This window comes from Moschus berezovskii, chromosome 3 (genome assembly GCF_049115385.1).
Source record: "Moschus berezovskii isolate FMDL1 chromosome 3, NW_MosBer_1.0, whole genome shotgun sequence".
Lineage (NCBI taxonomy): Eukaryota > Metazoa > Chordata > Mammalia > Artiodactyla > Moschidae > Moschus > Moschus berezovskii.
Window position 1 is genome coordinate 107,498,511 of NC_142462.1, and position 27,661 is coordinate 107,526,171.

At 40.8% G+C, this 27,661-nt stretch overlaps 1 protein-coding gene across 2 annotated transcripts in view; it reads left to right on the plus strand.

Moving 5' to 3' along the window:
- EXOC4 (exocyst complex component 4) overlaps positions 1-27,661 on the plus strand; it is an 853,359-nt gene that overhangs the window by 589,200 nt on the left and 236,498 nt on the right. For both annotated transcript variants that reach the window (XM_055421289.2, XM_088834671.1), the window contains exon 11: positions 11,754-11,973. In XM_055421289.2, coding sequence (XP_055277264.2) covers positions 11,754-11,973 — 220 coding nt within the window. The remainder of the gene's footprint in view (positions 1-11,753; positions 11,974-27,661) is intronic.

Consider the following 27,661-nt stretch of genomic DNA (forward strand, 5'->3'; position numbering starts at 1 on the left):
ATATATTGTAATTTTACCCCAGCAGGCTCACAGTTCATGTTTTGACACATGATATACACCAAGCTCTGACTTCTGTCATTGATGCCAAAGTAGTATTCAGTTTAGGCCAGAATCAGTACATTTCACATTACCAGGAATGTCATTAGGATTTGATTTGTTAATAGTTTGCCTAAAAAGGCAGGCCTCATATGGATAGATTTCACATAATGCATGCATCATTTAACTTCATAGACTTTTCTTTTTTCTTTCACTATCTCTGTTCTTTTTTCATCTTGTTTAGCCAGCCATATTTATACCTTAAAACATAGCCTTACAGTAGCCTATGCATTGTAACCCTTCAAAAAAGCATTGGCCTTTTAGACAGTATGGATGTGAGAGTTGGACTGTGAAGAAAGCTGATCACCGAAGAATTGATGCTTTTGAACTGTGGTGTTGGAGAAGACTCTTGAGAGTCCCTTGGACTGCAAGGAGATGCAACCAGTCCATTCTAAAGGAGATCAATCCTGGGTGTTCATTGGAAGGACTAATGCTAAAGCTGAAGCTCCAATACTTTGGCCACCTCATGCTAAGAGTTGACTCACTGAAAAAGACTCTGATGCTGGGAGGGATTGGGGGCAGGAGGAGAAGGGGATGACAGAGAATGAGATGGCTGGATGGCATCACCGACTCTGTGGACATGAGTTTGAGTGAACTCCGGGAGTTGGTGATGGACAGGGAGGCCTGGCATGCTGTGATTCATGGGGTCGCAAAGAGTTGGACACGACTGAGCAACTGAACTGAACCAACTTGTGATAGAAACGTAATATTATCATTTCTTAAAGCATTTATTGACAGTGTCCGCTGTACTTGGCATAGCGTTATGTGCTTTGAGTGTGATTGGAAATGTACAAAGCACAGTTGCTGCTCTGAAGGAGCTCAATTCTGATAGGAGAGAAAAGCACCTAGGGAGAAAAATGACTAATGCTATCTGATGAAGTAAAATAATTAAAATTAATAAACGGGCTTAAAGAGATCAGGGAAAACCATGAGTGAGCGAGCTTTGAATGAGTCCTTGAAGGGAGGTTATAGTGAAAATGACAGTTTTTCAAATATCCACTCTAGCTTGCTTGTCACAATATAGAGCATGCCTGGATAAGCTAGAAAAAGACAACATAGACATCATGAAAGAGAATACATAGAAAACAAAATTTGATGAATAAAAGTTGAAATATGTTACTTGTTTCTTAACTTCCTGTTCGGTGCTACTATCTTCAAGAAGCAAGACACATCCCCTCTCCTCAAGATGTTTACAAAGTAGGAGGGAATACAGGCACCTTCACAGGAATATTCTTTGGACCTAGGGTGCTATAGGCGGGGGGCACAAAGTGAAAGGCTTTCAACTGGACTCAAGGGACAGGTCTCCTGGAGAAAGTATTTCTAAGCTGGAGGCTGTTGGGCAAATGACATTTGAAATAAGAGGTATGGGCAAAACTGAACCTATTATACAGAGTGAAGTAAGCCAGAAAGAAAAACACCAATACAATATACTAACGCATATATATGGAATATAGAAAGATGCAAATGATAACCCTGTATACGAGACAGCAAAAGAGACACAGATGTATAAAACAGTCTTTGGGACTCTGTGGGAGAGGGTGAGGGCGGGATGATCTGGGAGAATGGCATTGCAACATGTATATTATCATATGTGAAACGAATCGCCAGTTCAGGGTCGATACATGTTACAGGATGCTCGGGGCTGGTATGCGGGGATTACCCAGAGGGAGGATAAGGGGAGGAAGTAGGTGGGAGCGGGGTTCGGGATGGGGAACTCATGTACACCCGGGGCAGATTCATGTCAATGTATGGCAAAACCATACATTTAATATTGTAAATTAATTAGCCTCCAATAAAAATAAAAGAAAAATAAATAAAAGCATGTTCATAAATTCAAAAAAAAAAAGAAAATTTTTCTGACATCCTTATCTTCTATTAAAAAGATGCAAAGGAGAGGTGACTTTACTATAAATAAGATAAAATGAAAAGGATAAAAACAATTCCAGGCCTGTTGGAAGAAGCAGGATTATCATTTTGTCTGAGTTTTATATCAGTAGTCCTTATTTACACGATTTTTTTTGGGGGGGGTTAAAAAAAAAAGACCACTTGATATTAAGAGTTAGCACTGGAATTATTTCAGTTTCCAAATTACATGCTTAAAAAATTTAAACAGCTGTCATTATAAAGAGGCTTACTTCATTTTACCTAAAGTGCTTCTCAGTCTGGAGGGAACACTTAAGTATAGTCACAAATCACTTGCTATCGCAAGTGTAAGACTTTTTTTAAGTTAAATTTGTTTACAAGCCTGCAGAGCTCAAATTTTGCAGATAATTTTCTTTTCTACCTTTACTTAATGATTTCTGCCTCTTTTCTCCTGTAGTCCTAGGCATGAATTTCACTCGTTACAAAGAGAGCACCCAAATCCCTTTTTATTTCATTAGTTCAGTAAATTGTCTCCTAGGGGTTTGGACTGAGGACATGATTGGGCTCTGCAATGATGAGCTTGTTTTGCACTTTTAGCCAGAAAATCTTTATATACGGAAGTCACAGAAGGTAGTTACACTCAGCGTGAACAATTACAGGCTGTTGGGGGAGCCTCCTCCTGATGTGCTGGTGACTTACTCCTATGAATTAAGAGGCAAATGTGCTCCAAAGTGCATTAACCTTTATGGATTTTTTCTTCGGTTTTCATGTTCCCCTGATTTATGGTCTTAAATATGCCTGTTGCTGCTGTTTCTGAACAAGTCCCTTGTAAATCATTTCTAAATGATCTTTTTCGAGTCAGATAATCCAAGTCAGTTGAATATATACCCAGTCAATTCCTCCGAGGCTTCTTTCCTTCTTTGCCCAAGTTATTTTCAGTTTGCTCTGTGCCTCAAATATCATGTGTGCATGTGTGCTGAGTCGCTCCAGTCGTGTCTGACTCTTAGCGACCCCACAGACTGTAGCCTGCCACGCTCCTCTGTCCATGGGATTTCTGAGGCAAGAGTACTAGAGTGGGTTGCCATTCCCTTCTCCAGGGAATCTTCCTGACCCAGGCATCAAACCTGCATCTGCTGCCTTGCAGGCAAATTCTGTACCCACTGAGTCACTTGGTACCAGTCAAGCAGGGCAGGGATTTTGAGTGTGCTCTGTATGCTTGTAAAAGTCCACTGTTCCCCTTAGAGTGATGTGCAGAAAATGTCATGAACATGTAGTTCCTGTTATTAGTGAGGTTTGGCATCCTTTCACATGGGCCCATACTTCTCCAGAAGAGTTCTGCACTGAGCAATCAGTGTTCCTTCTGGGTATGAAAATTGTCTTGGATTTGAGGGAAAATGTGAGTTTTTTTGTCTCCTTGTAACTAATGTGTCATTCTGGCTATAATAGGATGGCTGTTACTGCTATTGTTTGCATTCTTTCCATAAAATGAAAACACAAAATCAGTTTCAGAAAATTCAAATTTAGAATTCTGGCTTTTAAAGCACAGAATTATTTATTCTATTTATGTCTCTGTCATAAACAGTGCATCACTGCTTATTGCTAATTAAGTTTTAATGTAGATATTTATAAATACCTGTGTCCTGTGACATTATTAAATGTACATATATTAAACGTGATGGTGAGGATGGTGACATGGGGATTTACCTTTGAATATCCCTGATGACATAAGCAGATCTTCTGCAGGCCTGTAAATGTCTCATAACTTTTCACATAGAAAGCTTGCATTTAAGGAAGGAAGATGGTTCAGAGTTTTTAAAATGTCATTAAAGCCATTATGCAGTAGAAGAGATTCAGAGCTTCTTGATGGAGGTAAGCGTGGTACATCTCTGCAGAGTGGCAAGACTGGATTAGAAGTTACTTTAGTGGAAATGATATGTTGCAAGATCCTGCAGAATGTAGGAGGTCAGAGGAATAAATCACATGTATCTACTGGTTCTAATACAGAAGATCAGGAGGAAAATCCCAAGCTTTTCAGATAAATAATGTGTGTACATAATGCAGCCCAAACTACCAACACATGTGTGTGATAATATGACAAATTCAGGAATAATCAAAGTGAAAAGAATTAAAATGTTTTATGTTGTATGATATACATTATATACAGATGTATGTGTTAAAAACAGAATTAGCAGTAAATAGTGACATATTGTTTGTGAGAGAGCCATGAATGAATTCCTTGTATTCCAAAAGCCAAAATTCTTAATTTGAATTTTCTGAAGTGTGTACTTTTGGTTTGTATTTTAGTTCTCTGGAAAGATGTTATTTCCCCATGACTGGATTCGGGTTATGCATTTTTTGGCAAAAATATGCATTTCTGGCAAAAGGTGATGCTGTGTTCTTCTCTGTACCATATCAGATGGTACGTGGTGTCACTTTGTCCCATTCTACTGTCAGCTGTAGAATCTTTAAAATTACTAGACTGTGAATATAAGGAGTACTTATTTACTGTGAGCAACTATTTTTATTCAACTGAGTATTGCTCTCATTGCAACTTCTTGAAAACAGTGGATCCAAATTGTATTTTAGGATATTTCCAGCTGGTAGCAGCCATAATTGTTGACTGAGATGAAATGGAGCTTTACAATAAGATGGAATTTGTGATGAGGAGTCTGGGTTAAACAAGGGGCTTGGGAAACTTGAGTGAAATTTTAATTAGTATAATTTTCCCGGATAGAAATCAGATCAGGATAAAAATTTTGAAAATACTAGGTTAAGTGTGGGTACTGTGTGCTCATGTATGTGTTCCAAAGTACACATGCTTGCTATAAGAAAGAGTAAATTTAAAATACAGGGGGAACTTGCTATACAGCACAGGGAGCTCAGCTCAGTGCTCTGTGATAACCTAGATCAGTCGGATGGGAGGGAGGGTCAAGGAGGAGCGGATATATGTATGCAAATAACTGGGTCATTTCATTGTACCACAGAAACTAACACAACATTGTAAAGCAATTATATTCCAATTAAAAATAAAATATAGGTATTACATACGTACAGATTTTTGGAGACCCCCCGGTTGATGGTAATTTGAAAATAAAATCTTTGGTGAAATAGTTACAAATGGCAACATTAGAATTTAGGAGGTAAGATCCATGCTTTAGACATTCAATGACAATAAGGATAGATTGCCTGCACTCTTTGTTTTCTGGTTTATCCTACTCTACAGCTTGAGGATTGGGAGGCTGATCTGAATACGGTTCTTCAAAAATCCTGTAATGAGATACTCTGCATCTTTCATTATGTAGATCCTTCTCTTTGATTCTCATTGTCTCTCTTTCCATATACACAGATGTACCTGCGCTTTGTGTTTGCCTTCTCATCGTTTCCAAGAAGAGGAAATCCCCAGTGTGAAAGCACTTCACGAGATTAGATAACACCCTTTTGACAGGGTTCCATCTGTGTTCCATCTTAACTTTGAAGTGAAGTGTTTTCTTTCCTAATGAGATTCCTTTCACTGTTAAAAATTCAATGTTTTCTTACTTCCAAAGAGCTGATTAGGAGCATTGTTGGAAAAACTGGGTTTTTTGATGCTTCTCTTCAACACCCTTGACTCTGTCTTCTGTCTTCCATTCAACAGATGATTTTTTTAAGGTACTTAATAGGTAAAAGGAGCCATGCAGTATTCTGTGGGAATCTGGGGCAAATAAAATATAGGCTCACCCATGAAAAACGATGGGGAAGTACTCCTAGTACTTTAACTCATGGAAAGAATTCCACAGAAGCGAAATGAAGATGTTCACTGTAGGGTTATCTTTAGTAAAGCCAGGAAGCATCATTGATGTTCCCTAATAGATGTTTGGGCCTCCCTGGTGGCTCAGAGATAAAGAATCTGCCTGCAATACAGGAGACCCAGGTTCAATCCTTGGGTCTGGAAGATCCCTGGAGAAGGGAATGGCAGCTCACTCCAGTATTCTTGCCTGGAGAATTCTGTGGACAGGGGCTACAATTGATGGGATCGCCAAGAGTCAGACATGACTGAGTGACTAACACTTTCACTTTTCACTTTCACAGTAGATGTTTAGGTTAATAATGTGTTTATTAGGTGATGGGACTTCCCTGATAGCTCAGTTGGTAAAGAATCTGCCTGCAAGGCAGGAGACCCCAGATCAATTCCTGGGTCAGGAAGATCCCCTGGAGAAGGGGTAGGCTACCCACTCCAGTATTCTCGGGCTTCTCTTGTGGCTCAGCTGGTAAAGAATCCACCTGCAGTGCGGGAGACCTGGGTTTGATCCCTGGGTTGGGAAGATCCCCTGGAGAAAGAAGAGGCTAACTATTCCAGTTTCTGGCTTGGACAATTCCATGGACTGTATAGTCCATGGGGTCACAAAGAGTCGGACACGACTGAGTGACTTTCACTTTCATTAGATGATGAAGATATAGGACTGAGATATAGGATTATTTTCTTTCTTTTCTATTTTCTTTCTTTCTCTCTTTTTCTTATAATCTTTCATTTGGACCTCCAGTCCAAATCGTTTGGAGAAGGGCACTATTTATTAGAGAGAGCACACTCTAGTTTTAGGATCTACGGGTAAATGAAAGGACCTATTAATTACTTTACTCAATATTCGATTCAGCAAATATTTCCTGAGACCTACTATGTGCCAGAAGTAGACTAGTCCTAGGCCCTGAAGATACAGCAGTGAGAAATTTACATTTGACCCCAGGCCATATGGGGTTTTGGTCATTCCTACATACGTGCATTGCTGAAATAGTCCAAGTAATAATCTAATGGCCCAAATTGCCAATTATGGATAATTGCATGGTGAAGTGAAGGGAGAGTGAAAAAAAATGATAAAATATGTCACACTTTGCTCTAAATCTCCAACCTCATCAGGATTTATGCACTGATAGTAATTATACAAATAGCAGCAGCCACCACCTACTTCGCAGTTAACTGTATGTCAGCCTCTGTGATGAGCACTTGCATTTTATTTCCTTCCTTAATCATCAAAACAAATCCTGTGTGTTACATCCATTTACAGAATACACAAATAGGATGGAGAGAGGCTGAGTAACCTGCCCTAGACAGTACATTCAAGATTCAGACTCAGGAATCCCTACTTTCCATGTTCTACCTTTGGCCATTCCACTTCTCTAAACCTTTCCTCTCTGCTCAGACTATGAGTTCAGTTCACCTCTTAGATGCCTAGGGATGATCTTCCTCTGTGTCCTTCCTGCCTAAGAAAGGGCGTTTTGCCCATTTAATGTGATTGCTTCTCATTCTTGACCAGAGTGGAGAAGAGGCTGGTGAGACAGCCCTAATTTTTCTCTTTCATTCTCTCCTCATGTCTTGTGCCTTCTGCACAGTGGGACCCTCCCAGCTATAAAACAGATTTGGAAACATGTTGAATGGGTCCCCTCGAGTCAGAGATGACACCATCAACCTGACTGTGTCATTTTAGACGGATGTGTATGCTTTAGGAAACAAATGATTTGTATTAAAAAAAAAAATCATTTGGCTGAGGGTGATGGAAGCTGCTCCATCCATGCTGCTCAGAGTGGTTTCATATTCAAGGGGTACCAAAGGCAAATAAGGGACTAGAAAAAAAGAAAAATGGGGTAATTTAGAGCCTTCTGTTACTTGGTTTAGGAGCAGGTTAACTACTAAAAATCTCCTCCAAAGAATTGGTCAATTTTGAAAATGCAAGAAGTACTTCTGCTCAGAAAACTTCTTCTGAGACCCATGGGAAAGAGTAAATAGGGATTCTGATGACAGGTGTATTTATTTGTTATCAGATTAGTAACAGTGGTTGTCTTTCAGAGTCAGACCAAGGGAACCAGGATGCCCCTGGGTGGAGGGTTTCTCTGTGAGTTAGATGAGATCAGAGGGGATCACTGTAGCATGATGTGGGACCTGGAGATCTTAAAACTATAACCATAATTAACTATCTGCTCTTTATTTCTTCATTTTGGCCCCACCCCCACCTTCTACTCAATGTCTTCTTAAAGATTTATTGTATCTTGTTTGGGGTCAAGCTTTATTAAATTTTATATATATATATATAAATTTATTTATTTATTTTTATTTGGCTGCGCCAGGTCTTGGTTGCAACATGCGGGATCTTTCATTGAGGCATGTGGAATCTAGTTCCCTGCTCTGAGATTGAGCCCAGGTCCCCTGCATTGGGAGCCCAGAGTCCTAGCCACTGGACCACCAGGGAAGTCCCTTGGGTCAGGCTTTTACTTCCCTTTAGTTGTTGACAACATCAGTTAAGAAACCTCATTGCTGTTTGTCATGGCTTCTCAGTGTCCACTTTCCTGGGTGACTTTTCCATGGTAATAATCCTCTGTGTTCTCTTTCCTACCCCTGCTTCCCCTCTGAGGGCCTGGAGGTTAATGGAGCATTTAACTGGTGATATGGAAGAGTAACCATTATGTATTTGTTTATTAAGTAAAGGAAACTCTTTATTAGGTTAAACAACTGAACTTATGGAACATTTATACACCAAACTTTAAATGTGATCTAATTAGAAAGCAATTTATGAAATTGAGTCTTTGATAAATGTAGATAATTTTTATATTGTCTAATTTAATTTTATTTGAGTTGCTAATATATTCACAGGTTTTTAAAAGTCAAATGATTATGAAAATTATAATTGAAAAGTGTATTCTCACTCCTTTACCAGACTCCCCCCATCCCTCTTCCTATAAATACTCACACTTACTAATTTTTTTATGAATCCTCCCAGGATGTCTTTATAATAAAACAAATAAATGTATAATTCTTATACAAAGGTGCATATTGGTATGCGCCTTGCTTTTCTCACTAAACAATATAAGTCCTAGAGATCTTTGTGTGTAAGGTCATCAAAAGCTTCCATGTTTGGGAGCTGGGTTGCTGCCCAGTATTGCAGTGTGTCGATTCACCATAGTTTATTTAACTGATCTGTAACTGATAGATTTTTTGTGTTGTTTCCAATCTTTTGCTATAAAAACAATGCTGCACTGATCTCTGTACCCTGTGCATAGATCATCTCATCCATATTTAGATATTAGCTGTTGGAAGAATTTCCCAGAAGTGAGATTTCTGGGTCAAAAGGAAATACATTTGTAATTTTGAATGATAGTACCAATTTGTCCTTCATCAGGGTTGAAACATTTTTCACTCCCATCAATAATATATGAGAATGTCTCTCTGCCCACCCTTAAACCAACAGTGTGTTTTCGAACTTTTGGAATCTGGCTGATGCGTAGGTATAAAAAATGGTGTCTCGGTATAGTTTACCTTTCATTTTTCTCATTATGAATGAAGTTAAAACTTTTTTTTATGTTTAATGTCCACTTACTGTAAAATGTCTTTTCATGTCTTTTGATCATTTTTCTACTATGTTCTTTGGTTTTTTACTGCCTGTCGTCTGTGACATAAGTTGCAAATAGATCTTCCCAGTTAATCACTAATTTTTTTTCTCTATTTCATTATATTCTGTTTAATTTTATTTAACTTCTCTTCTTTCGGGAAAAATTTAAAGTGTAAGGCCTTTCTTGCTTTACAGAACATTATAGAACTATAAAACTCACCAGGCAAAGCAGTATTATTAATCAATAGGGAAAAACAGCAATTGTTTCATGACTTGAAACTTTTTGGTGTGAAAACGTTAAAAATTCTTACTGTCAGTTACAAATACATACAGAAATGAAAAATAAAACTAATATGTATTAGTACCCTGTAACATTAGAAACATAGAGAATCAGAGTTTTGTTTCTTTGTTAAAATCTTACCAAGAGTGGGCTTCCCTGGAGGTCCAATGGTTTAAGACTCCCACACTTCCACTGCAGGGGTCACTGGTTCAATCCCTTAGATCTGGGAACTAAGAGATCCCATACGTCACATGACCTGGCCACAAAAACAAGTCTTACCAAGAGCAATTTGAACAGTGCTTGCCACCATCTTCTTGTTGGGTCATTTACAATACATAGCAAAGATCTTTTTTCTCTGCCTTGGTGAAATGTCATACTTCCCTCTCAGTTTGGGTCAGCTGTGGAGAAGGCGATGGCACCCCACTCCAGTACTCTCGCCTAGAAAATCCCATGGACGGAGGAGCCTGGTAGGCTACAGTCCATGGGGTTGCGAAGAGTCAGACACGACTGAGCAACTTAACTTTCACTTTTCACTTTCATGCATTGGAGAAGGAAATGGCAACCCACTCCAGTGTTCTTGCCTGGAGAATCCCAGGGACAGGGAGCCTGGTGGGCTGCTATCTGTGGGGTTGCACAGAGTCGGACACAACTGAAGTGACTTAGCAGCAGCAGCAGCCAGTATTTTATTCTTTGCTTTTCAGTGTCATGAAAGATCTCCAAGAGTTCCTCTAAGGTAACATGTTTTGGTCACCATCACTTCCTCTGGGATGCCTTTCTCTCTTTCATCACAACTGTTTTTCTCTTTTAAGGTCAGTAAGTTCACCCTCCCTCTGGCTGCATGTTCCTGTCACATGTTCCCAGGGTCTATTATTTCTTCTGTAAATCCACTTATGTTCAAGTCAGATTTTGCTCTCAGTATTACTTTTAGGTGGTTTTGGTGGTTTTTTCCCTGTACTTTTAGCTTTTTTGGCCAACCCCTTTTTCAGTTATGCATTTCTGTAAACTGTCACGGGGTTAATCAGTGAGAGACAGGAGACAACAGCTACCCACATTGCTGTCTTTCTATGAACTGAGCAACAGATGTGAAGTGACCATTCACTGATGTGACTTTGAAAGAAGGAAGTGATATGACTGATCATTGATTGTGATGAACATCAATTATTTACATAGAAATTTCTGGATTGAAGCACTGGAGTTTCTGTTTCATGCCACTACTCACAGTTAATATACTGTGGTAACTGGAATTCAAATCCTGTTGTACTGGTGTGATTCACTAAACTGTAGTAACTTACATTTGTGCATATCAGAACCATGAAAGCAGGAGCTGCCAACATCGAAAAATGCAAAGAATAATATAACAAGTATCTGTGTACTCATTTGTGAGTTTTGACAGTTAGCCTTCTGCTATAAATGCTTTTAGTGTTTTTTATAAAGGAAATTGATCATTACAAACAAAGTTAAACTTCTCCTTTGTCCCCACCCCCCTCCTGTTTCCTTTCATAACCTCTCAACCCACATTAGCATCATAAATTTGAAGACTCTCCTTATTGGAAAAGACCCTGATGCTGGGAAAGGTTGAAGGCAAAAGGAGAAGCGGGTGACAGAGGGTGAGATGGTTAGATAGCATCACCAACTCAAAGGACATGAATTTGAGCAACCTCTGAGAGATAGTAGAGAACAGAGGAGCCTGGCATGCTGCAGTCCATAGGGTTGCAGAGTCAGACATGACTTAGAGACTGAACAACAATATCCTTTATTTTCTCTCTTTTTGAAAGTTCTGTCTACACATATATAGAGCTGAAGAAATATGCAGGATGGGGTTTGCTGTTTACTTTGCATCATAATTTGTTTTTTTATCACACTTTCTTTATTTTTATTTCCTTCTTGAATTAATAAATATTTTTGTCTCTCCTTTCTCCCCACTAGTTTGAAATTTTTGTTTCTGTTTCATCCTATTTCTGTTGAGTAAGTGAAATAACTTGTATTTAAAAAACAGACTCATCATATAGGTGGATGTTAAAGTGGCCTGCCCTCATTTAGAATTCTGGTAATTTCCCCAGATCTCTCCATGGCAGCAATCAGGGATACCCATGTTTGGTCATATTTCTGTAACTCTTTCTGATATGTTTGACAGCAGTTGTGCTCTGTTTGTCTTCCAGATTTATTCAAGAGATAGAGCACGCCCTGGGATTTGGTCCTGCCAAACAGTGTCCTCTTCGAGAGTTTCTCACCGAATACATCAAAAGCATCTTCCTCAGTCAGGTCTTGGCTGAGATCAACAAGGAGATCGAAGGAGTCACGAAAACATCTGACCCTCTGAAGATCCTGGCTAATGCAGACACCATGAAAGTGCTGGGGGTGCAGCGGCCTCTCCTCCAGGTAATCACATTCTTTGAACTTCTTCTTTCTATCAACAGTTTTCATTGACTTGGCAAGAGTTACAAATTGAAAAGAGAAGGAGAAGAATTACCATCTGTTTCCATGTTCATCAGGGACAAAATAAGAGGAAATAAATTAAATGGGCACTAGGGAAATTAAGGACTAATGTGGAGATAATGGAAAGTCCTGAAGATCTTTAAGAGAAAAATGGTTAGTTTTGAGTATGGGAGATGGTGAGCCTCATTAACATGCCGGCAACTCCTCATTATTGGCCTGGAATTTGTCCTTGAATAGAATTCTCTTTCCAGTAGTGAGTGTATGCTGAAGTAGAAGGATTTACAGGAAGGAAGTGACTCTGCCTAACCTCAATGACCAACAGTAAACCCTCAGTTCCATTTGAATACTGATTTGGCTAGCTCACTGTGAATCTGAACCCACCTTGCAAACTGGCTTTTGAAGGTCAGATCATTTGTTAATTCAAGTGACGATCATCTTAATATGAAAATATTACTTTCCCTATTTTAAGCGATACTTTCTGGGCAACAGAAGTAAAACAAGTTGTTAGATATTCAGATTAATAGACGAGGTATTTATTTTACATGCTTAAGCCAGTGACTTGGAGGTAAATATAAAACCAAAAGAAAATTTGTATTAATGTGAATTTCAATTATGAATATACATTAATTATTGTTATATTGTATAATAATTGGACCTTTGCAGTGTCGCTTCATTTAAGAGAATGATGGGCACAATAGTACATTTTTGCATATATTGTATGATATGAGGATATGTGAAAATGTGGAAGACTTGAGCTCTTCAAAGAGAAATTGGATAAATGGGATAGTTGCTTTAGTTGCCTTCCTTTACCTGCTTTTACATATGTCATCCTTGATTTTTCCTTCTTTGTACACTAGAATGAATAAAAATGCTAGCCCTCTCGTAGGGAAATGTCCTAGTGTGAGCATTCTCTTTTTTTATGAGCAAAGTCTTATATCGTCTTGAGAACATAGACGAGAGGCATTCATTTCCCCCAGAACTAGAGTACTAGCAATATGTCTCGGAAGGTGTTCGTTTGGATTGTCTGAGTCTGCGTTCCTGGTGAAGGATCTGTCCTGAGTGTGGGATGCAGAACAAGGAGAAGAGCAAAGACATGTGCTCACTCACCCTTCTACTGACTCATCCTTCTACTGGCTCTTTGCATGGCCGGCCTCTTCTCTTGGTTCCAATTCAAATGTCACTTCCACAGGGAAGCTTTTCCTGACTGTCTGCCTAAGTAGGTTCCCTTCCTCGGTTATTTTTCATCTTCCCTCCTCCACCTTCTCAATCTATTCTCAACACAGGAGCCAGATTTTATGGATGTATCACCCAAACTCCCATGCCAGGTGACTTATGATCAGGTTCTGCCAATAGGAAGCGCTAGCAGGAAGTCGGAGGGGAAAAGGAGAAAGAGAGATTGGGCTCTTATCTCCTTCCTCTCCGTTTTGGACCAGAGTTCTAGCCTTGGGTGCCTCCCTCCATAACGAGAGGTCCTGCCAGATAACATTTTCTCCACGGCTCCAGCTCTCACTGGTCTACGATAACCCCATTTCCTCTCCTTGGTCCTTGATGAGAACTTTCTGCTGTTACCAGTCTCTGGGAGCCTCAGCATCCCTTGTTGCTTCTTTCAATGCTGCCTGTACCTCTGTAAGTGATCTCTTCATTAATGTTTCTTCCGTTAATCATCTGAATGGAATTCTGTTTTTCATTTAGGATCATGAATAGGTTTCCCTCAGTTCAGTTCAGTTCAGTCGCTCAGTCGTGTCCGACTCTCCGCGACCCCATGAATCACAGCACGCCAGGCCTCCCTGTCCATCACCAACTCCCGGAGTTCACTCAAACTCATGTCCATCAAGTCGGTGATGCCATCCAGCCATCTCATTCTCCGTCGTCCCCTTCTCCTCCCGCCCCCAACCTTTCCCAGCATCAGAGTCTTTTCCAGTGAGTCAACTCGTCGCATGAGGTGGCCAAAGTATTGCAGTTTCAGCTTTAGCATCAGTCCCTCCAATGAACATCCAGGATTGATCTCCTTTAGAATGGACTGGTTGGATCTCCTTGCAGTATAAGGGACTCTCAAGAGTCTTCTCCAACACCACAGTTCAAAAGCATCGATTCTTCGGCGATCAGCTTTCTTCACAGTCCAACTCTCACATCCATACATGACCACGGGAAAAACCATTGCCTTGACTAGACGGACCTTGGTTGGCAAAGTAATGTCTCTGCTTTTTAATATACTATCAAGGTTGGTCATAACTTTCCTTTAGTCACTATTTCAGGTTTTAATTTTTTTCTTTCTTTGCACAACAGTCGTAGTTGTTTATTTTCTGGCTTGTTGGTGGTAGGGGACAGGGAGGCCTGGCGAGCTGCAGTCCATGGGGTCACAAAGAATCGGACACAGCTGTGGGACTGAACAACAGCAACAGGCTTGTTGATTTCCTATCTTTTCTCATTAGAAATTAAGTTCCAAAAGCATAGGCAGGAAGACTGTGCTCAGGAGTTTGTTGGATGAATGTTTATGTGGGTGGGTGGGTGGGTGGATAGATGGTCACACTGAGTAGGGTTTGAGTGTCTTAACTGCAGGGTCAGAGTGGGAAGATGAGAAATAGAGGGTGACAAAAACTTGTTTACTTTTATGTTATGTCTGACCATATCATTAATTTCTTCTCCATTAGAAAAGCTCTCAGGATGTATGTCCCTCAAGTATCATGCTGTGTGCTGTACAGAGCAACTTTAATACACTTAGTGTGGTGAATTTAAAAGAAACAGTGCACTCCAGAGTGAATCTGGATCCTAGATACTGGCTCATTAGACATGATAATTTTCAACTTGAGTAACAAAGACACATTAAAACTCCTAACTGGTTGACTACAGTCTGAGCCCTGTCAGGGCCACATACCGCTGGCTACATGGCATCTCTGGGCCGTCTGTCTACCAACGTGCTTGTCAAGTCACTCCTAACCTCATCACCAGGCATTCGTACGTGTTACTACACCTCTTGTTCTTCAAGTCAATGACTCCATTCTGAGGCTACATTAAGAACTCCAGCCTTACCTCTTCTTTCTTTGACCTTGTCCAGATATGATAGTTACATGTAAGTGAATAAATCTTAAAAGCCATTCAACCTATTAATCTGCAAATATGTTTACAGAGCCCAGATACCTGCTTTCTTATTTGGTTATTTTTTTCTCCCTTTCTTCCTCAGAGTTTTATTTTTACCAATGAAAATGAGTTAGACCACATCAGTAAATTTGTTTAATATTCTCAGAGTTAGCTTTAAAAAGCACATGAGGAGGTTATTTTCCTTTCCCATCTTGAGAAAGTCTCTGGCTTTCTGATGACTGTAAATTGTTCTCTAACAGTTTCTCTCATGCTCAAATTTCAGTGTTTCTTAAATGTGTTTCAGTGTCACTTTAATATTTTTTTTATTCCCAGCTAATTATAGGTAGCTAATATAAAGAAAAATAATTGAGAAGTAATTCTCAGTAATTGTAGCTGAAAATCCAAAGCAGTTGTGAAGAAGAGAGCTTGGAGAAATATCTGTATGTGTGAAAGATGCAGGAGGGCTAAGTATTGAATTCTGTGTCCTTCAAAGCCATTCCCCCTGCTCACTGTTGTTTGGTTACAGACTGGAAGGGATCATGCCTTTCCCTGGAGGCAGCACCCACTGTCATGAAGCATCAACCCCATGGAGTTCTCCAGGGACAGTGGACAGACAGCTGTCTCAGTGCTGCTTCCATTTATTTCATGATTTGCAGACACAGAGAACCCCAGGACACTCGGTCCTTTCCTCTCTGAAATGGCATTTGGTCAGGATAGACAATCGGTTATAAGGGGGCATTTATTTGAGCCATAACGTGCTTTTACATAGACTTTCCAAGTGACTCCGTAGTAAAGCATCTGCCTGCCAGTGCAGGAGACTCAGGAGATATGGGTTTGATCCCTGGGTGGGGAAGATCCCCTGGAGGAGGAAATGGCCACCCACTCCAGTATTCTTGCCTGGAAAATCCTGTGGACAGAGGAGCCTGGTGGGATACAGTGCATGGGGTCGCAAAGAGTTAGACACAGCTGAGCATACACGCATGCTCACGTGCTTTTACATTGGTAACTTTACTTTCTAGGCACATAGGAAGGAAGAAAGGAAGGAAATAGGGAGGAAGAAGTTACAAGCACCATTTTATAGGTGAAGTAACTGCATAGATGCTGGCCGCTGATACAGCAGCATTGTACTAGAAGTAACAGTAGAAGCATAATGATAGCAGTCATAATAGTAAATAGTAATAATGGCGACAGCTCACACTTTAATAGCATTCACTATGAGCCAGACACTATCGAGTGCTTTATGTGTATTGACTTGTAAATGTTTTATATGCATTGACAACAGCTTTGTGAAGGTGGCATTCTTACTGTGGGGAGGAAATTGAGAAACAGTGAAATTAAATAATCTGCCCAAAGTCATTTAGCTAGCATCACTAAAACTGTAATTCAGACCCAGGTGACCTAACCCTGGAACCCATGTTCTAACTCAGTTTTACTCAGTGTAAGAGAATGCTTGCCTGCAAGCTGTTCATATTTTTTTTTCTTTGCATGCCTGTTTAGTCCTGTCTGACTCTTTGTGACTTCATGGACTATAGCTGGCCAGTCTCCTCTGTCCATGGAATTTTCCAGACAAGAATTCTGGAGAGGGTTGCCATTTCCTACTCCAGAGGATCTTTGTGGACCAGGGATCAAACCCATGTCTCTGCATTGTAGGTAGATTCTTTACCACTGGGCCACCCAGGAAGCCAAGCTATTTGTTAGCAATCTGCTATGAGATGGGCAGAATTTGAGAGTCAACATTAAGACTTTTTTTTTTTAAAGCGATTTGACACTGTCTGTTGAACCTAATAGTAAAAGATTGGAACTTGTGTTTTTATCCCTGGGTTTTTCAATTTTCCTTTTTTCTAGTAATTCATTGTTATTTATAAAAGTATCTATCTGCAGCAAACTGGGAGGACAGGGGGAGAGTTTGGAACCAGATTCTCATCGTAGTCAGAGATGCACTAATCTAAATCCATGTATTGCCTACAGGGAAGTAAAAGTATAAAGCCATCCATCTTCCTTATCTCAGTTGTCTAAGCCTTTTTCCAATGAATGGACTAGCTTGGATATTTGTTGCAGATGGTTCTCTCCTTGATCCACAGTTCCTACAGCCTTGGCTGCTGTAGAGAAGACATTATTGAGTAAATGGCTGAGCGAATAAAAATGAATGAGCTCATGATGGCTTCGTTAATACAAGGGTGTGTGCGTATATGCAGGTTTTGCCCCCACAGTGTAAGTTTCATGGTCTTGAGTTCAAGATGCATTCAGTTCAGTTCAGTCGCACAGTCGTGTCTGACTCTTTGTGACCCCAGGAACCGCAGCATGCCAGGCCTCCTTGTCCATCACCAACTCATGGAGTTTACCCAAACTCATGTCCATTGAGTCAGTGATGCCATCCAACCATCTCATCCTCTGCCGTCCCCTTCTCCTCCTGCCCTCAGTCTTTCCCAGCATCACGACAATGTTTAAATTAAAACATCTTATACCTCTAATGCTGTTAGATGGAGGCAGGATGGACTATGCTTCATGATCTTACCATCTGAGAGTCCTCTGTTACCATCACTTTTTCTGCAGAATGGCCTCCATCCATTGCAAGGCAAAGCATGCTGACTCAAATGAAAGAAATCCATTAAGAGAACTTCCTCATCTCTCTTGACTCGGATCTTCTGGCATTCCAGACACAGAGCTATGGAAACAGTTGATTGTTTGAAGTGGATACCCCTTCATGCCTTACATATCACAGCAGTCAGCCAACTGTTTACTCATCAGACATGAGGAAACAGTCTCTTTGTTCCCTAACTTGGCCTTGGTTTGGGGATGTAATTTGATTTATTCCTCTTTAGTGTGTCCATCCAGAAAAGGGGAGAGGAGACTAATGCTTAGGTTTTTCTCCCTTCACTGTCACACAGCTGAATGGACAAGTATCTGTGTGAACGAAAGACACAAGTAAAGGTCCCCACCCCAACCCCCCCGCCAGTGGAATACCTGGCATCCTTGTTACTCAGAGAGGGGCCTGTGGACAAGAACATCAGACCTCTGAGTCAGAATCAGCATGTGTACGGCATTCCCCGGCGATTTTTACGTACCTTAGATTTTGAGAAACACTGTCTTTTACAAGCACGGCTTCCCTAGTGGCTCAGTGGTAAGTAATACGCCTGCCACTGTAGGAGATGAGGGTTTAATCCCTGGTCAGGAGGATGCCCTGGAGTAGGAAATGGCAACCCATTCCAGTATTCTTGCCTGGGAAATCCCATGGTCAGAGGAGCCTGGCGGGCTGTAGTCCATGGGGTCACACTGAGTCAGACACGACTGAGTGACTGAACACACACATACTGATTGTACGAGAGCAACGTGAAGTGTGGTCCGTGGACTGGTGCATCCATATCACCTGAGCCTGTGAGAAATGCAGATTCCTCAGCCTCAACTGTGCTCGAGAGTGGAGCTCAGGAATCTCTGGTATGACCAGCCCTCTCGGTGATTAATAGAAGTGGAAGTTTTAGAAGCATTGTCTTACATAATACCAGCATTTTCAGCTGGAGGCTGGGCAATAGGGCTCTAATGCTGTGGGCTTCTAGCACTGCGGCAAACAACAGTCATTACTTCAAAAAATGATTCAGCTTTGTTTCATGCAGACGCCAAATTTGTAAAAACAATATTTGCAGCAGCAGCAGAAGCTGCTTCCTAGTCTAGCACATTGCTGAATGTTGCAAAGTTCTTTCCAGACGCAGGCTGAGTGTACGTTTCCTGGCTCATGTTGAGCAGTGTGAGACAAGGACAGCTTTCCTAATGCCGAGGCTTACATTCCCACATTCATTGGAGGAAAAAACCATAAACTGTGCAAGTGAAAAAGTTAAAACAATCCTCAAATATTTAAAGCACATTTTCATTTTCCTCATTGCCCCAGTGTGTGTCAGAGCCCTTCTGAGAAGTGAGATAGTTAGAGGCAGCCTGCAAACCCTACATTCTCTCTTCCTCATCCTTCTGAGCGCCTCACTGCTGCCTGCGGGGGGCGGGGGGTGGTGGCAGATGTGTGGGTCTCAATAACAATTCTCATTAGAATCACCCAAGAGCTTTCTGAACACACCCAGGGAGTTGGTTCAGTTGATCAGGGGTAAGATTCCATCCCAGAGATATGGTTCAGTAGATCAGGGGTGAGGTCTGGGCATCCAGGTGTTATGAGCTGTCCAGATGATTCCAACATATACAGACATGTGGCTGGCCTGCATCTTTCTACTCCATAGAATCAATTACTGCCCTGAGAGGAAGTACAAAAAAGTTATAAATAAGGGATTCTTTCTTTCAGTCAGTTTTGTAACAAAGGATCTGTTAGATACTTTGAATCAAGCTTGATATACAAGACTTGGGATCAGATACAAATATATTTAAATCCCAGATGTTTCAGTGGATACTTTTGTGATCAGGACCGAGTTGCTCACCTCTGCATACCTATTCCCTGCTCTATAAAATAAGAATAATAAAACATGTGTCCTAGGAACACAGACATCATTTCTAAGGTTTGGATGGGATAATGGTTGTAAAACATACCTCCTTCCTTTTCCATGTCACAGATGCCTGGACTTCAGCTTTGACTACTCTGATGCCTGCTACCTGCCCACAGCTTAACTCTCAACTTGAGAGCCTTCTGACTTCTGCTGACCACGCCTCCCCACTCCTGTTGTTTCTTTGTAGATTTCAGGCCGCATCTCCTCTGTCACTCACTCCTGTTCTCTCTGCTCCCTCCCCCAGCTGGTAACTCATGTTTCCTGTGTCCCATTACTTTAGAGTGACAGCAGGAGATGGTATTGTTCCACTTCCTTCCTCTTTTTCCTGGATTTCCCCCGATCATTTGTTAGCAGCAGAAACAACATGCAATATTTATGATCATTAAAGCTACTATGTTCGTTTCCCAGGGCAAGTATAACAAATTACCACAAACTTGGTGGTTTAAAAAATGGAAATTGATGGACTCATAGTTCCGGAGGCCAGAGGCCACCTTCCCTTCCAAGGCTTTAAAGGAGGACCCTTCCTCACTTCTTTCATCTTCTGGTGGTCCTGGCCTTTTTTGGCTTTGGGGAGCATAATTCTGATCCCTGCTTCCATCTTAACATGATCTTCTCCCACATTCTCCATTTTTCCTTTTCTGTCTCTTCTCAGGACACGCTCATTGAATTTCAGTCAGTTCAGTTCAGTCATTCAGTCGTGTCCGACTCTTTGCGACCCCATGAATCACAGCACGCCAGGCCTCCCTGTCCATCACCATCTCCCGGAGTTCACTCAAACTCATGTCCATCGAGTCGGTGATGCCATCCAGCCATCTCATTCTCTGTCGTCCCCGTCTCCTCCCTCCCCCAATCCCTCCTAGCATCAGAGTCTTTTCCAGTGAGTCAACTCGTTGCATGAGGTGACCAAAGTATTGGAGTTTCAGCTTTAGCATCCGTCCTTCCAATGAACACCCAGGATTGATCTCCTTTATTTAGGGCACACCTTAATCCAGCCATGACCTCACCTCAACCCTTACCACCATATTTATATCCACAAAGACCCTATTTGCGACTGAGATCACATTCTGAGGCTGCCTGTGAAATGTTGGGAGGACACTATTCAACTCACTACAGCTAATAATTGGAAGCAGTCTATAAAGAATGCAATATATTCAACTTGCTATATTTTCCTAGAAAATACTCTGGCAGGAAGCAGTATAGAAGTAATGTTGTTAAGACAATAGGGCCAAAATGGTTTAAATTCTAGATATCAGCAAGGTTCCAAATGAAAGTTTTTGGTGGGCTGAGTGATTGCTGGAGCTCTAGTTAAGCTTTATTGAAGGTTAGTAGACACAGCTGCTTACAGTAGAATGATTTGCCAGAGATAATTACACTGATGCCCAAGCCTATTATCTCCCTGGCTAAGTCAAGGTGCTGCCAGTGACCTCTTGTTGGTTTCCCAGGGAAGTGTGGCCAGCAGAAGTAGCATATTGTTTTCATCATATCAAATTATGTTAATGTGAACAGTGTTGGATTTGAGTGGTGTTTGCATTACAGCCAGTTGTTGCCACTCTACTCCTACAGAATAGATTTAGTTTTTATTAGCCTAAATAGATTAGTCCCATTTAAGGTCTGCTGGAAGTCATCATGGAAATCATTAAGTGGAAAAGAGAGCTGATCAATTTTTTTTTTCCTCCCCTGTAAGCTTGGAGAGGTTGTGCTAATGGTCTCACTGTGCTAAAAATAAGTCTCAGAACCAAGATGCCTTGAGGCCTAATTTGATTCTTCAGTGTTTACCTAAACCTAAAGAAATACTGACTTAAATAGTAACTTTGAATTTTCCTTTGATAAAGGTAAAATAAAAGTAAACTAAAATCCTCACCGACGATATTATTTAGGCCTTCATGCATGAAGGCCTCAAGTAACCAACCACTAGTGGCTGCTTCGGGTTTTACCTGGGAAGGTGGGCTACAAGATTCCTTTGTTCTTTTTGATTGTTCAGATTGTCACCGTGGCTTTCAACACTCCCCTGTCCGCTTCTGAGACAGCTGAGCAAATTAAATCTTTCAATACTGATGTGGACTTTGGGTGTGTCTTCAGATTTTCTTATCAAGTTGTGTTATTTTTGCATGATTAATTTTGTTAATAGTTTAAAGCATTTAATTTGTTGTAGAATTTTTGTTGTGATTCTTCATAGCCATTCAGGAAAATAACTCACGTAAATTTCACCATAGCATGGTAGGAAAAGCATTTAAAATGGGGATCTGGTCTCCCTGTCAGTCCAGTGACCTTAGACAAGCCCAAGCCACTTATCTTCCCTCAGCTTCACATTTCTCTTTGAGAATGATACTGGCTTAAACCACCTCGTAGGATTAAGGTGAGGAGTACAGCGAGATCATGTATTCGGCAGGGCTTTCTAAACTGCTCTATGTATTGAGTTGTCTCATAATTGTTATTATTGGTCCACATACCCACATGATTATTCAGAAAATCCATTAGCATTAAAGGAAATGATGCTAAGCAAACACCTACAGAAATGAAAAATATTTCCTGTTAAATGAGATGCTTCACTAAGTTTTGCCAACTGTTTGTTTTATAAATGATTGGACAACCAATATAAGAACCTGGTATCCCCGGAGTTTATCATGAAAATATTTGAAACATCTAAAAAGACTGAGAAAAAGAAAGAAAACCACCCACAGCTCACTATCCAGATTTTACAGTTAGCACTTTTCTGAATTTGTTCCATAGCATAACCAAACCTGATAAATTTTAATTCTTTTTCAGTCATCCTAGAAATAAATTCCCAGTCATTCCTAAGCACTTTACCATGGTGTTGTTCACAGGTTTTTAATATCTTACTTAGACAATCTGAACATAAAAAGAAATATATTGAGAAAGTAGTTGCTTTGTGTTAAGTGTTCAATTTCTAAAAGTATCCATCCAGATGTTTCCTTAAAATAGTGTCATGGAATGGGAAATTGACCAACCCATGCTTGTTGTTAATCTGTTACTTATAGATTGCCTTTATTGAATAGACTGCCTTTATTGAATGATACTACCAGGGAATTTACCCTTATAACTACTTTGTGAAGTGAGCAAATGAGAGTGATTTTTATATACATGCAGAATAGGCACATCATATGATCCACTTCAATTTTTTATAAATATCTTTATAGTCTTATCTCTGGATGAAGAAGAAATGGGACCTTGTTGTCTGTCTGGCTGGTTTTCATAGAAAGTCCCCCGTTAACTAGATGGGAGAAAGGGGTGTGTGTAAATATGCATATATTTAAACTAACTTCTATGCAGTATAGCCAGTGAGGCATTTGGAGAAAACCAAGAGGGGCTAGAAATAAAGAAATCATTTCTCTTTTGTCTGCAAAAAATCATCTGCAGCCAACCCAGTGCATTGTATAAAAATCATTAATGATATGAAGCTTTATTTTTGAAGTCCGTTAAAAATCCAACTGTTCTCTCCAGCATTCTGTCAATTCTTAGACTATGTTTGGGACAGATTTTAATTTAGATGCAACTTTCCCAGAATCCATTCATTGTATCTGGGTTATGAGGTCAGTGTATAACCCAGAGGCTGGGAAGGCCTTATCCACAGGGCTGGAGGAGTCATGAGGGGCTGCTGAGTGAGAAAGTAGTTACAGTCAACGACACTTGTTTACCAGCTTTGCTTGGTACTAAGAAACTTGCTTGCGCTGTTTCAGAATGACATCAATATAGGGATAAGCCCTGGGTTTTAAAGGAGGGTTCTGGATTTACTTTCTAAGTAAAGGCAGGCCCACTGATGGCCATCTTGGTGTTCACCTAGACTGTGCTATGTAACAGGGCTTATTTGGGGTAAGTATTTTGAGACATTTGATTGGCTGCTGTCTGTCTTGATCTTGCCCTGGCCCACTCCTTGGTAGATAAGCAGGAGAGAAGGTAATGACTAATGACAGATCTGCTGACGGGGACTGAACTGCATTAACACTCTGTCGCTCAGATCTTTAGAGAGCTGTCTTTGCCCAAAGTAGATTTGACTTTACTTGCTAACACAGGCATCTTCAGATGTATTTCTCTTCCTTAAACACTGGAGAAGAGGAAGAACATCCCATCGAGAGAAGACTGGCTCGACAGCCCAAGCAGATGATAGTTATTGTCCTTGTGAGCAGCAGGATTGCTGACCTGGCAAGATGACTGGTGGAAGCCGGATGAGCATAGACAGCGAACTGCTGTTCTTGGGGAATCTTTGAGGTCCTTATCCTAAGTCATTTTTGTCCTGTCTGGATAGTGCAGCTCTGGCTTAGAGATGTTTAGTGAGCCAAGGAAGAGGAAGAAGACTGCCTCAGCTTGAAAGTTAAACGGCCCTTTAAGATGAACTGTTCAAATAAAGCAGATGTTTTTCTTCATGCTTTTCAAGGATCCTTTCCTGCTCACAACCTGGCATGTTCTTTGTCTTAGCTTAGACCCCTAAGATGGGGTGGTGAAAATCTGACACATCAAATATAACAAGAGTGACACGCCACAGCTGATTAATTTCCACTGGTGAAATTCTAATAAAACTAAATGATTACTCACTACACACCTCCTTTGTGCTATCACTGGACAAGGAGATGAGGATATACAAAAGAAATTTAAAGCCCGACTCCCACTTCTCAGGGGCTTCCAGTTGGGGAATCAGAATTCCTCACGCCTATAAATGTGAGAGCAGCAGAGGACCATGGGTACCTGAACACTGAAGGTGATGGTTCTGAAGATTTGCAGTGTAAGAGAAAGACGGGAACCATGACCCTATATGCGAGACAGCAAGAGAGACACAGATGTAAAGAACAGACTTTTGGACTCTGTGGGAGAAGGCGAGGGTGGGATGATTTGAGAAAATAGCATTGAAACATGTATATTATCATATGTGAAATAGATCGCTAGTCCAGGTTTGATGCATGAGACAGGGCGCTCAGGGCTGGTGCACTGGGATGACCCTGAGGGAAGGGATGGGCAGTGAGGTGGGAGGGGGGTTCAGGATGGGGAACACATGTACACCCATGGCTGATTCATGTCAATGTATGACAAAACCGCTACAATATTGTAATTAGTCTCCAATTAAAATTAATTAATTTAAAAAATAAAAAGGAGTGGAGGACTCAGAGCTGAGGGATGGAGAATTCTAGAAACAAGAGGTGGGTCCTGAACTGGACATTGTAGGATATGTAGAAATAGAGACGGGGAAGTGGTACGTGAGCCAAATGATACATGTGAAGACACCAAAGGGTTGTTCACAAGACGGTGGGATTCGTCTAGGTGAGTGAAGGAATGGAGAGTGAGAAGTAAGGTTCTCAGGGCACAGAACTCCCATGGAGGTCTTAAACTTTGGCGGGACCATTTCCTTTGTAACAGAGCCGGGGAGGGTATACTTTAACAGGTGCTGTCTTAAGGGAGAGTGGGCTTTGGCAATTCACAAGTGAGATTAGAAGGCACCCAATGCCTAGGAATTCACTTGATCTTCTGGGCAGAGACATTTCAAACTCAGGAAACACATAATGGGAATTTAGTTCTCTGTGTCCCAAAGATATGTAAATCTCTTTGGAGATTTTACTTGATAATAGCTGTGCCCCAGCAAACCATCTTCTTTAACCAATGTGATAAGCTGACAATGTAGTTTTTCTCTCTGATTATTAGGTACTCTGTGGAGTCAATACGCTGGTACCATGTGAGTGTAATTTCCTCTTTTATTTTATCTCAATGCACTGTGTTATAAATAGTTAAAAACAAAGCTAAAAGATGAGAGACAAAGAGCCTGGGGTCAGAAGGGCCAGCCAAGACAGGAGTCCAGTAATCCAACCCCGAGAGGAAGATGGTTTCCAATGAGTGTTTCTCTCGCAGACAGAAGCTTCAGGTAGTAACCTCACAGCTGCCTGAGCTTTGGTGAACCCCAACCTTTTGCTCGGATTTGAAGTCATTCTTTTGATTAATTGTTGTGATTGGGCAAACGCCCCAGATGGGTTTACTTTCTGGAATAAGTATTGTGCTCGTTAATCGGCATCAGGTTTTTCTCGCCGAGCCCTCAAACGGCAGCCACTGGATGGTGTCCTTCATCACCTCTGTCCACAAGAACAGCCGCTTGGCTGCAGCATGTTCATATTTGTTTAAAGATTAAGCTGTACAGTTCTCCCTTATTACCTTTTTTAGACACACAGGAGTTCTGTCAGTTAAAGCCCTGCTTTGGGGAAAAGGCAACACGCAGCTAACTCATTAACAGGTTATCTATGTCATTATGTCCTTTTTGGATTGTACATATTGGAAATCGTCTTTTGAGGAGAAAAAAAGAATCCATCTAGGCTTCTAGTTTCCCTTTCTTTTTCTTCCTCATTTTTATCTGCCTTTTTTCCCTCTGTAGTTATATAGCTATTCCCATGATGGATGGTCATATCTTTGGAGTCCAGAATACCCTGAGTATTCACTTGCAAATAGCTACAAAGTCAAGTTCAGATAACTGCGCTTCAATGAGAGCTATTCTGTACTCTCCTCATCGGACCCACACCACTTCTCTTTGCCCCACTGCAACCACAGGAGCTTAATTGCTTCTTCCTTTTTATTTCACAAAACGTTTTTTAATTTGTTCTCCCCTTGGTCGTTCCAAGGTCAAGGCTGCCTATCAGGTGCTTGCAGAAGTGCTCTCATGACCTTGCTTGCTGTATTTGCCCGTAGCTTCCAAGGCTGGGTCCAGAATGAGCAGCTTGCCTGAGTGAGAGATGGCTAGTTGGTACGTCAATTTCTTACCTCTTGAGCAAGACGTATCTGTCCTTCCATCCTTTCAAAGTTTTGCTTTGGAGCCTAAAGAAGTCTATAACACATAGTAGGCTCTCATTTGGTGAATGAGTAAAATAGAAATTGCCCAAATAGAAATTGCCTTGAACAATTATGTTCAAGGATGGCCTCCGACTTACAGTTAGGTAAAGGGTGTATAGAAGCAAACCTATGTTGTTTGCCAAGGAAAGGAGCTTTAAATTTTATGGTTCTTTAAATAAATATTTTATTTTAGAAAAATCCAAGATTTCTAGAGAAGTAGCAAAGGTGGCACACTTCCCATATACCCCACACTCAGTTGTCCCCTCTTATTAGTATCTTATATTCTATGGTAAATTGGTTACAATTAAGGAACCAATATTGATACACTCCTGTTAATTAAAATCCACACTTTATTCAAATTGCCTTGTCTTTCACCTGATGTCGTCTGTTCCCAGATCCCATCCAAGATATCACATTATGTTTAGTTCTGTCTCTTTAGGCTCCTCCTGGATATGACAGTTTCTCAGACTTTGCTTTTTTAAATGGCCTCCGCGGCAGGTTCGGTATGTTGCAGAATGTCCTACAATATGGACTAGTCTGATGTTTTTCTCATGATTTGACAAGGGATATGTGTTTGCAGGGGGGGGACCACAGAGGTAAAGCATATTTCTCATCATGTCACATCAAGTGTATATACTATCGGCTTGATTCATCACTGTCAATGTTAACCTTGCTGTCGTAACTGAGGCTCAGACTTCTCCCTTAGAGAGTTCCCCTGCCCCTTTCCATAGTTTACTCTTTGGAAGAAATTCATTATACACAGCAGACACAAAGAGTGGGGAGAAAAAGGAGTGCGGATTTATGCTCCACTTCCGTGAAAATAGTGTCTGCATAACTGATGGGAAGGCTTCAGCCTGAAAGATGTGTCTCTTCTCTGCCATTTTTTTATTTATCCAGTCATCTATGTCAGTATGAACTCATGGATGTTTATTGCATACAGTGGGTTAAAATCCAATACTGTCTTTGTTTTCTGTTTTAAATTCCAGCTTTGGCCATTGGAGGCTCCTGGATCATCACCCTTGTGAATTTTTTTTTTTAAGCACTTGTTTTCTGGCACCCCAAGATGCTGTGAGCTCCATCTTTTGTATTTCTTGCCCCAGTCCTAGAATCAGATATTTTTCCAAGAAACTCCAGTTCCTGTTATTAGAGAGAATAGAATTGCTGACCAAGATCTGGGAATTTGATATGATTATTTTTACTCGGGTGTCATTATGTCTGCCCTCTCTGTCTACAGAAAAAGGAAATATATGTGT